The sequence below is a fragment of the Malania oleifera genome, chromosome 10 (genome assembly GCF_029873635.1).
Source record: "Malania oleifera isolate guangnan ecotype guangnan chromosome 10, ASM2987363v1, whole genome shotgun sequence".
NCBI classification, from domain to species: Eukaryota; Viridiplantae; Streptophyta; class Magnoliopsida; order Santalales; family Ximeniaceae; genus Malania; species Malania oleifera.
In genome coordinates, this window is record NC_080426.1 from 90,566,893 (window position 1) to 90,579,128 (window position 12,236).

General features: G+C 35.0%; 1 protein-coding gene across 2 annotated transcripts in view; it reads left to right on the top strand.

Moving 5' to 3' along the window:
* LOC131166454 (uncharacterized) overlaps positions 1-12,236 on the top strand; it is a 127,776-nt gene that overhangs the window by 54,608 nt on the left and 60,932 nt on the right. The window contains exons 10-15 of one of the 2 annotated variants that reach the window (XM_058125043.1): positions 2,243-2,263; positions 5,688-5,783; positions 5,878-5,998; positions 6,176-6,361; positions 6,650-6,840; positions 11,667-11,938. In XM_058125043.1, the coding sequence (XP_057981026.1) occupies positions 2,243-2,263; positions 5,688-5,783; positions 5,878-5,998; positions 6,176-6,361; positions 6,650-6,840; positions 11,667-11,938 (887 nt within the window). The remainder of the gene's footprint in view (positions 1-2,242; positions 2,264-5,687; positions 5,784-5,877; positions 5,999-6,175; positions 6,362-6,649; positions 6,841-11,666; positions 11,939-12,236) is intronic. The other variant, XM_058125044.1, reaches the window with a different exon arrangement.

The window sequence follows — 12,236 nt, forward strand, 5'->3', positions numbered from 1 at the left end:
TTTATGCATTTGTATGATTTATGTATGCATTTCTTTTTGGTGCATGTACAGATGTGCTTGACTATGGTGGATTGACTTATAGTTTTCAAATCAAGATTCGAATTGTGAATCAAAACTCCAACTTTGGGAATGGAGAATTGAGAATCGATTCTAACTCTAAGATTCAGTACAAATTTCCAAAATCAGTTCTAAATGACCTGCATATATTGACATACAAACAAGCAAAATAATAATGCATTTAAAATTTGATGATAAAAGAAAATGATATTTATGTGTACGCTTCTCCTAAACAAATGAAAAGTACAGGAGTGAGTAAAAAATAATTTTTTAAAAAAAAATGTTGTCGTACATTCTTCCTTGAATTAAAAGGAACAAAAAATTTAACATTAAAAAAATGATAATAGTTGAACAAACCACTAAAAAGACCAATTTTTGAATCTTAACCAAGGTCTTAAATTTTGATTTCGACTCAAATTTCGAAGCCCCAAAAGTACTGAAATTTTGATTCAAAAAAAACAACGGAAATAAGTAGTAAAGCATGGAATTCTTTGTGAAACTTTAGAAATGGTTAACACACATAATAATCTAAGTCTTAGGACTAATATATTACAAGTTAAATACATTTATATTATGTATGGGGTGGAAAAGTTATAATATAGTATGTGTATCAAACATATTTGTAAGATAATGTGTATTAAAGATATTAAGTTAATACAAATGAAATTCATAAATCATTTAAATATTATTTATTATACAAATATTGATAATTTAGACATGAATGATTAAATAAAATGTTGCTGTAAGTTTATTTTTCATATAATTTCAAAAGCACTTGTAATAATATTTTGTTTCAATAAAAACAAATAAAATAAATTAAGAGAGAAATTTCACTTCACTCCTAAATCTCTCATTTGAATTCTAATGAAATTTCATTGTATAGTTAAAATTTTGATCAGTTTCGCTAAAATTTCGAGCTTTCGATAAATTTTAGAGATTTCGATAAATTTTAGATGATCTGTTGAGATTTCGATGGAAATTATGCAAGACGGAAATCGACTGCCATTTTGATTTCAAGGGTAACAGAAACCGGAAATTTCAATGGAAATTTCAACAATTTCATGGAAATTTAAGACCATGATCTTAACAACACAACAAATATCAATACCACCTTAGCCAATGAGTGGTCTGCCTTTCCCAATGGCAGAACACTATACTCCTCCAAGAGTGAAGAATGGTTTAATGAAGGCAATATAAGGCCTGAAGTTCTATTTTCTTCTCTTTTTTAGTACGAAACTGATGCAGATATGGAATGGACGTCAATTTTTGTAAAAATAAAATCAATACATAAGGAAATGGGGTTTTAAACCAGTTGGGTCTGTGTGCTAATTGATAGATTCACGATTTTCTAGATTTGTAAGGTGAAGAATTGATAGATTCAGCTACAATTTAGTCATTTTGGATTTGCTAGTAAGATTCGAATGGATTTGGTGTGGAATTGAAACAAATCGTATGAATCAAATCATGAGTCATAAGATTTTTAACAACTAGGGAGTTCCTATTCTTGTTGGCAGGATTTGCTTTCATTGTGCGTAATTTGGAAATGCATTTTTTTAGCACAATTTTCAACATGTGCAGTTGTGAGATCCTTTGTGATTTAAATATGTTTTAATTTTGATCAAGCTGCATGGAATTGTTAAAGCATCTTGAAAAGCAATTTTCAACATATGCATTTGTGACATTTCGAGTTTTTAATATGATTTAATTTTGATCAAGCTGTGTGAAATTGTTAAAGCATCTTGACATGGAGAATCTTTTGATTGAAGATCTGCCCAGTTTTTATTAAATTTGCAAATTATGTGTAACAGTGGCCTTCTGGAAATATAGATACCAGATAACTTTTATATATTTCTGTGCTTAAGATTCTAGACCAAACTGTTTGTATCATCTGCAACTCTTGACAAATTTAGGATTTGATATTGAAAGATGATATTATGGCATTTGCATGTCAGTCCTACTTCTCTCATTGTGGGCTCATTCTTTTCTGTTGACTTGGGGTATGGTTAGGTATGGTTAGTTTCTGGATGGTTGATTTAATACTTACCCTGGTTGCTTAATATCAAATGCAAGTGCGTCTTTATTTGCCATGTTACCATTTCCAGCATTATGTGATTGTTGCTGTAATGTGGTTTTGAGGCCAAGATCGGTTTGGCATCTAATATTGCCCCTCTTTTTCTTTGTGCAGGGAAGGCAGTGCTTCCTGGAGGTATCTCTAATATTCTTTGTTTTGCTTTTGCATTTTTCTTTTTATATGTGCATCTATATCTGCAGTCTCTATGATGCAATCAGCAGTCTTTATTTAAATTTCTGCTTAGTGTTGCTATTTATGGGTGCTAGGGGTATTTTTGTAATTTCTGAATTTTGGGAGTTTATTTTTGCAGATTATCTTTGAGGGGTCATTTTGTAATTTTCAAGGGTGTTTTTGTGATTATAGTTATTTTGGCGGGGCCTGAGAAAATGAGTGGTTTTTAGAAGGGTTTGTGTGCAAACGAGTTGGCTTTTCTTGGAAGAGCTCAGCTCCAGACCAGCTAGGGTTGTGAAGATTTAGAGGCTAGGGTTTTGAGGATTTGACCCTATGAGGCCTCCAATCCCTCCATTGCAGCTAAAGGCACGAGAGGCTAGCAAAAAGCTGCAATTACCATTCTGAAACAGTGCCAAAACAGGTACTGGTTGGGGATTAAGTTGCTGTCATGACTAGAAATTGTCATATTTGCTGAACTGAAATTCACGGCAGTATCTATTTATCCTTTAAATAATGACCATGGATTTCTACATGTGGGGGTCCAAGTAGTGGAGAGGCCCAGAAGGTTTGTATCCCAAGATCCCTGGCCAAAGGGATCAGTGCAAGGAGCAGTGCTGCTCTGACAATGTTTCAAGTGGTGGAACGGTGCCTTTTACAGACAAAAGATGTGGTAATGCCAGTAGATCATCTGGGTGTCATAAATTCTCTCGTACTGGGTTGACAAGTGAGCTTTTTGTTGAAGATGCTAAGGGTGGAAAAACTCAAGTGGGCTGGAGTTATGTCTGTTGAAGGTCAGGATGAGGAGTGATTTGGCAATGGTTTGCACTCAGAGGTGGTGGATAATTCTGAGGATAGAAAATTGTCAGGGGTTGTGATCTTGTGATAAGGCTGTGGATAATTCTCTCTCAAATGCATTGTATGCTTGAGAATTCCAAGGAGAATTTGAATGTTTCCTCGAATTCTTTGTTGGGGGGATTTGGTTGTTTGAAACTACACCCTTGCAAACAAAGCTCGATCTCTATCCATAAAAAACGCTAAGGGCTTGTTAGTTGTGAAAAACATTTTCAATTTTCCTTTTCGCAGTTTTCCATAAGAATTATAAAATTATAATTTATTTAAAATTTTATTAATATTCTTATTAAAAAAAGGTAATAAAATAAAGAGTTTGTTTAAATGTGCAAATTAATTTTTTATTTTTTATTTATATTCAAAATAATTACAAAAATGACAATTTATTTTTCAGTTTTTCAAAAATTATATAAGGTTGTAGGTTCGAGGCGTGGAAACAGCCTCTTGCAAAAATTCAAGGTAAGGTTGCGTACTATAGACCCAATGTGGTCCGCCCTTTCCATAGACTTTGCATACGTGGGAGCTTTGTGCACCAAGCTGCCCTTTTTTTTCATTTTAAAAGTATTTGAGGCTTGAGTTTGGCTTTGTATGGATTTGGAAGAAACTCACATAATCCAAAACATTAGAATCCAATGTCCAAATTCCATGTTCCCATGTGCAAAGTAAGAGTTAGAAATTTAGAAAAATAATAAGATGTTTTACAACCATTTTTTTTTTATGAATTTTGAAAATAGGAAAATAAGGTGACATTTTTTGTAGTTATTTTAAAAAACTAGAAATGAAAAATTAGACTATTTGCACAGGCTAATAGTGCCAAAAGTTTTTATTATTGTTTATTTATTTCATACAAATGTTATAAAAATGGAAATTAGCTAATGTTTTTGTAATTTTTTTGGAAAACTAGAATGGGAAATGAAAACTGTTTTCCTAAACTAAAACGGCCCTAGACTTTCCTCTTAATATTTGGTGCTTATTGAGTTTTGAGCAAGTTAGTCCAACAGCTTATATCATTTGGAGCTGCCTCTTCGGTCTCTAGTACACCTGATGTTCCATGGTTCCTTTGAAGCACAAGGTGGGTGATCAGCATAGTCTTTGTTTGATGTTGCTATTGCTTGATTTATTAGGTCACATTAGGGTTGAGCCTTTGGCCATTCTGCGATGATGTATCGTCTGTTGGAATTACCGATCAGTCTCAAGTGTGATGATTATTAATCCGTTGAATTAGGGGGACATCATTTTGGTAGTTTCCTTCTTCTTGTTCTTGTTCTTGTTCTTCTTCAGATATCTTAAATTTATTCTTTGTCACCTACATCTCTTAATTCATTGAATGCTTTGTTCATTCGTGGTGTCCATGCCAAGCAAAAATGATGAGAGCTTTGTTATAATAAACTACGTGCTGATCTTCGTTGTGGGGCTGTTGTCCTCTGTAGATTTTGGTATGGTTTTAATTTTTCTGAGCATTGTCCAAAAATTCCTTAGGAGTCTTTTTGCTTGAGCTGTTGGATTTGTCTGCATCCTTTATGAACTTTACAGAATATAAATTTTGGTTCATTGTAGGAGGCGTGCACTCTTATCGAGGCTACTTTGAGTCTCCTACTTTGTTGGGTGATTTGTGGCTTTCATCATAGCTTCATGCATTTTGTTTAAGAGTTTGGGTTTCATGTCTGTTCTTGTGGCTTGTGAGGACTTGGTCCCTAAAGGCCACATCATTGTATTTATTTATTTATTTGTTTTTTTTTTTTCATAAGAAGAATATTTTTGACTCCAGTTTTTTTACTTACATGACTTGTTAGTTTAGTTCAAGCACATTTCAAGCAGTGCCCATGCATCCAGTGATTTCCAATCTGAAATGTGCTTGGCAGATATTTTTTAAGATAAAATAATATTATAAAATTGCTAAATTTAATTACACTTGAGTTCTCTGTTGATTTTGTTATGGTTTTAATTTTTCTGAGCATTTTCCAAAAACTCCTTTAAAAGTCTTTTTGCTCAAGCTGTTGGATTTGTCTGCATCCTTCATGAACTCCACAGAATATAAATTTTGGTACATTGTAGGAGGTGTGCATCTGTTGAAGCACCTTTGAGTTTCCTGCTTTGTTTGGTGATATGTGGCTTTCATCATAGCTTCATGCATTTTTTTTGAGAGTCGGGATTTCATGTCTGTTCATGTGGCTTGTGAGGACTTGGTCCCTAAAGGCTACGTCATTGTATTTCTTTATTTATTCCTTTTTTTCCCCCCCTCATCAGGATATTTCTTGGTTTAGTGTAAGAAGAATATTTTTGACTCCAGTTTTTTACTTATATGTCTTGTTTAGTTTAGTTGAAGCACATTTTAGGCGGTGCCTGTGAATCCAGTAATTTTCAATCTGAAATGTGCTTTGCAAATATTCTGTAAGATAAAATAATATTATAAAATCACTAAATTTAATTGAACTTTGGGAATAATTTATGTGACCGTTGTTCATATACTCTGGGTGATGCAACCTTGCCACATTGTCAAGCTACAGTTATTCATTTTCTTGAATGTTGCATGAAGCAGGGGCTTTGCAGGATGTTCTGCATTTGCATGATGTTCTTGCTAGAGTTTCATTGGCCAGGTTGTGCTATTCTATATCTAGAGCCCGAGCATTAGATGGTGAGTGTGTTTGAAATTCCATTCCTGTGTCAAATGTTCATTTGCCTTCAAAGGCTTGAGATGGTTTGCATAACCAAAAACATTGCTGTTGCAGAAAGACCAGACATTAAATCTCAATTCAACTCTGTGCTCTATCAACTTCTCCTGGACCCCAGTGAAAGAGTTTGTTTTGAGGCAATCCAATGTGTATTGGGAAAATATGATAATGTTGAGAGGTGCCTCTTTTATTTTCTTCATTTTGCATATTAAATCTTGTACTCTGTACTTTTACCCCTTTTTTGCAAGTTTGTACTTGTATGGTGTGCAATGTCTCCAATTTTTACCTTTCCTGCATTTATTGCTGCATTCTATTTTACTGGTCAATCATCTGTGTCTTACTTCATTCCCTGTAGAACTGAAGAGCGAGCTGCTGGATGGTATCGCTTAACTAGAGAGATTCTCAAGTTGCCAGAAGCACCTTCTGTATCATCTAAGGAACCTAATGCAGATTCAAAAGATGGACTTCCACCAAAGGCTACCAAGGAAAAATCACAAAAGACAAGGCGCCCACAACCTCTCATAAAACTTGTAATGAGAAGGTCTGGGGGTCCATAATATTTTTCTGGGTTCCTAGAGTTTTTGATTTCCAGATATCTTTGCTCTCAAATGCTGTTTTTTCTTCCCCTTTTTTTTTTAAATTAATTTTTTTGATGAAAAAGAAGATATATTAGGAGAGAATTTCTCGAATGCTGTTAATCCTCAAAGTCTATTGAACTATGCTCGAATTTCTGTTCATAAATTATATCGTTAATGTTTAGTTTTAGTGACTACTTGATAAGTGCTTTATTTTTTTCAAGTACTTTATTTTATTCCTATTTTTTTCTCAGGTTGGAGAGTTCCTTCCGTAGTTTCTCTAGACCTGTGCTTCATGCAGCGGCAAGAGTTGTGCAGGAGATGGGGAAAAGCCGGGCTGCAGCATTTGCTTTAGGATTACAAGATATTGATGAAGGTGTCCACATTAATGCATTTTCTGAGAATGTTGACTCGCTTGATGCTGATGAGAACTTGCAAGGTGAAGGTAATTTTCCTTTATCTTAACTAATTTTTTACTTGCAGTCCATCCTTTATTGAATCTACTGGGGTGATATTGATCCTTAAAACTTTGAACCACATTTGATGGTGCTGAATTGGATTCATTTTCTCAGAATCCGTGCTTGTCATTCTGCATAGATAATTGTTTTTTGGTTCTTAATTGTGAGGTTTCAATCACCTTTATTTATCTACTATGCATTTACTTTTTCTTTTTATAAATTATATTTTGGGTACAACCGTACAAACATACACAAAATTTACTAGACTTGAACAAAACAACTTTTAATTGAAGTAATTTTGAACTTCGAAAGACCAAATTCACTAGGTACTTGGTTTTCTGTTTTGTCCTGCTCTTTAAATCCCTAACCTTTTTATATTCTTGCATTCTGGTCACTCGTATAACTTTTCAACCTTGGCTTGTTCCTTTGATTAGATGCAAGTGAGAAATTATGACATGTCTGCAGCCCATTCTCTGCTGCCACAATATGATGCTTGTCTGATTTTTAATGAATTTTAAAGTTCATATTCAGTATTTATGCTGCTTCTGAAGAATTTCATAGTTGGTTTTGAGCGATCCATTTTCTGCTGTTTGAATCATTGGCTCTATTCATATATTATTGTTGACGTTTGGTTCTATTTTTGAGGAAAGAATGAAATTGGTCAAAATGATCTTTCATCTATGCCAGTTCTGGCTGTGTTCAGCAATAAGTTCTCCCTTCATCTGTCCTGGTGCAGTCAGAGGACAGTCCTGTATCATTGCTTCACTTCTTCTCCAGGCAGGCTGGTGCACTCATGTATATTTATGGATTTGTTTCTGTATTCTTTTTCTTTATTTTTTTTCTGTGGTGTTTCTATTTGGTACCAATATAGTTCCTTCTCTTCATGTGACAGTTTTGGAACCTTGTTCTTTTTGCCTTCTTTTGTTATGGTTAGAATGTCTTTGTGCTGCATACTAATAAATGCATAGACATGGGGTGATGCTAGTCTGAACTCTGAAGTTCAGGCTAACTTGGTATCCTGCATTGATTGCATTCAAGCCTATGTTTTGGTGGTTCTCGGATAGAACTGGGTATGGATTAAACTTAGAATTGCTTGTCATCAAGGAAAATCTTTTTTCATTGGATGCTATTTTCTGCCTTCAGAGTAAATCTGCAAGTATTTCCTCTTCTGGACGTTCCTATGAGTCCAATGGGTACAATGATTTCTTCTATTCTGGGGATCGATACTGCATGTCTATCTTTTGATGTTGGAAGAAAGAAACATTTGAGATTTATTATTTATTTAACGTTTATTTTGCAGTTATATTTCTTTATAGATTTAACATTATTTAAGCTTTTATTTGGTTTAGGGTTTAGGACTATATAAAGGATTTGACAAGTATGTTTTGGGGAAGCTTCCATTATTGAAATTGAGAACGCTACTGTGAGTTTGCGTGAGCAAGCTCTCTCTCTCTCTCTCTCTCTCTCTCTCTCTCTCTCTCTCATTCTTCCCCTACCATGACGTTGAGCGAAGGCAATAGCCTATAACAGAGAACAATCTCTGGAAATGTGCTGATTGAATGGAAATCTTTCAAACTGATGCTAGATAGGATAAGGTAGGAGGTTTTGTGGCTCTAACTGAGAAGAATATGGAAAGAACGCACTGGGTGAGGGCACTTTTGTTCGTGGTACAATGAATTCAGCATTTTTTTTTTCTTGGTGTGGTCTCAATTGAGTTGTTCGGTTTGAGAAAAAAGATTTGTTTGATTCAATTTCATTTTTTTTATTTGATTAGGCTGACTTGGATTGGGATAATTCTTGACATGGGAGTCAGTTCTGAGGGGAATGAATATTCGATCTTTGTTTTTCGAGGTTTGAAAGGAGAAAGTTTGAGAAAATACATGGAATGTTTACAAGATCTGGTAGGATGCTATGAGTCGGTTTAATATGAGAATGGGTAAGTGTCAGCGGAGTGAATATGTAAAGGGGGAATTCCTTTGGAGCCCTCTGTTCATGGCTGGCACTGTGTGAGATGAGAGAATAATGGAGCTTTCCAGAAGATGGATCTTTGGCAGTTGTTGGAGATGATTGATTAGGGTTTTTTGCAGGGCGGAGCTCTTCAAAAGGTAAGGGGAGCTTTCCTGGTTGGAATGGGCCTATGTGATTCTGGAGTTTTGACTTGGGTGAGCTGTTGTGTAAGTTTGGGGACTTCTTTAATTTCAATAGGGAAGCTCAGCTAACTGAAAAGAGGTTCAGTAATGAAAAAGAGGCCTAGTTTCATCCTCTTTATTCTGGTGGGCCAATAGTTAGTAAAGGTGGATATATGCCAGAGTGTGAGTGGCCACCTGTTGGGCCAAAAGAAATGGATAGCCAGGCCCAATGACTGGAAGGTCCAACGGTCAACTGGAAGCCATCAGAGCAGCAGGGGATTATTAGTGTGGGGAGGTGTGACAAGAAGATATTGTAGCATTCACATCCATTTGGAAGAGATGATGGAGGCAGAAGTTTATTTTGGTCATGGTACTAGGAAATGAATCCTAGAATGGTGTCTCACAATTCTTTATCTTAAAATCATGCAACTATATATAATTTCCAAATATGATATGGAATGCACATCGCACCCCAATACAATTCTCTTTCTAGCAGAAAGATGGAAATTCATTGCTCATTATCAGACAATCACTTATAAACTTGCGATGTGTGATTTGATCAAAATTCTGATTTTAGGATTCGGCATTAGAACCTGTTGCACCATTCAATAAATAATGGATGCCCTGATTGTGGCATGTGTTTTGGAGAGTAGGCACCAGAGACAGGAGTTTCCTTCTGATTGGGAGTGAGATGCTGTTGAAGATGTGCAGGAAGGGTTAATTCTGGAAGCTGCCAGAATTGGTAGTAAAGTTGCAGCATGAGCATATTGATAAGGGATCACTAAGGCTGTAATTGGTTCAGTTTGGTTGGGTTTAATCCAAAACCAATGACCATACCAAACTAACGTGTTTTTTAAAATAAATTTATAAACCAAAACCAAACCAAACACCTATGTTTCAATAAAAACCAAACTCCCGTATTAATTGGTTGGTAGGTTATTTACCAGTTTTATACTATATAAATTGGTTCAACTGACTTAAGTTAGTATCTAATGCTTTGCCCAATATGTAATCAAGTTACTGGAATGTTATGTGAGGATAATTGAGCCCTCATAACTGGGATGAGGCCCATGAATTTTGAGTTAAATGGGGTGGGATGGATATTTATGAGAGGACGAAGGCTCTTCCCGTCTCATAAGCGGGATGCGTACAAAGGCAGCAGTGTGTTGGAGGCTGCAACAGTAAGGGGCTGCGCTGCATTAGTACTGGGGTGCTGCACTGGCAGGGGAAGCATCCTTCTCCCTTTCTATCAACAAAAGGTAACTTTGAGCACTAAAAACTCACACCTTCTAATTTGTTGTTTACATTTTTGAAGGAAAATAAAATCAACAAATTGAAATTAGACAAAAATTCAACATTAAAAATAAGGGAAAAAAACATGGCCCCCGATGTGGTTTGACTCAAAAACTAGGAGGTACACTGGTTTTATTACCAACACTAAACCCAACCATTTTTTTTGAAAAAACTGTATAAAATCATGATCTGATTAATTTTTACGAGAAAACAAGCTAGAAAGGCCAAAATATCTGCACAATTAATTAATTAATTTAGGATATTATTAATTAGATTAATATCCACTATCCATACAAAATTCAAGGCTTACTCTGACCTTGTTAGCAGCAAGCATGTCAAATCAGACGCCTTTCATATCCACCTCTGAGCTCATTGGGTGACGACACATGATATCAATGGGTGAGGGAGTCCATAGAGAGTGAGACAACAATGAAAGCCTTGTTAATGGAATGTGAGCAACTAAAATAATGGTTTTGTCTAAGGTTATGAAGATGCACTCAAAGGTGAGTAGGGGTTAATTAAGCCTAGAAATTTGTGCAGAAATTAATCTTATTTTTGGTTTGAAAAATTGTTTTTGTGGGTATGTCGGTCTTTCAGCACCTTTTATTAACAAAAAGCAGTGAAATTAATACTTTGCATAGTTTTGAGGAGCACAAGGGGTTAGTGGTCTAAATGAGACCACAAGATACCTCATTGTGTTTGAGTCAACCTATAGGGGATTTACTGTTATGCTCTTTAAAAATAAAAATATCAGTACTTATGATTACATAAGTATATGAACATAAAAATTTTAAAAAACATTTATATTTCAGTTTTTCAGTTTGGCTTTCTTGTAGAACCAAAAACCAATTTTAATATAATAAAAAATTGAAATTGAAATTGAAAACTAAAAATGAGAAAGTGGACCAAAATATTAAATGGTTTGGTTTTGGTGCTGCTTTTTATTTTTTATTTTTCCCTGTAATTTTTGTACACCCCTAGGAGCAATGGCTGTTGCTGGGCTAACTGTAATGGTGACTGTTTACCTTTTTTGAATTCTACCCTCCCCCTCTGGGAGAGCATAATTTGTGCAGAACATTCCTTGGATTTTCTTTTTACTACCCGGTTTTAATTTATGGTATCTTGTGAATGAGGTGTCAGCTTGAGGCTTTTCCAACTCTCTTGGTTTATTTTGATGTTCTGAATTTTGCTTTTTTATTTTTTTTCTTTTTTCATTAGCTTTCATTTCTTTTGATGCTTTTGGATAAATGAGGGATTGTATAGACTATGTACATTTGTCTACTGGATACTGGACGATATTGTTGATTTATTTACAGTATGGTTCTATGTTTGTGGCCAAAGGATGGGTAATTTTACTCTTTCTTAAAGCACCCCTTCTTTGTTTCTTGCAGGTATTCGAAGGGCTTCATCTTTGTCTAACGGATCAAGTGGTCGGGATACAATATCAAGTTTACTAGCTTCACTAATGGAAGTTGTACGGACAACTGTAGCATGTGAATGTGTTTATGTTCGAGCAATGGTAATTAAAGCATTGATCTGGATGCAAAGTCCTCATGAATCATTTGACGAACTAGAATCCATCATTGCATCAGAGCTGTCTGATCCAGTTTGGCCAGCGACATTATTGAATGATATCTTGTTGACTTTGCATGCTCGGTTTAAGGTACTTAATATGCTTGCATAAAAATTTATTTCTGCTGAAACCTTGAATTATTGTTTGCTATAAGCCCTTTTTCAAGCAAAAATATATAATTTCCCCAATTTTTTCCTTGTTCTATTGATTATGCCAGTTTCTAATGCATGTGTTTATCTTACTATGTACGTAAGTTAACATATGGTAACACATGAATAGAGATATTTGGTAGCTTTGATACACTGAAAAAGGCATAATATTATGATATCATTATTAGTGTAGATACATCAGTGGTGTGATTTGGGATTTTCTATATGATGCAGTGATG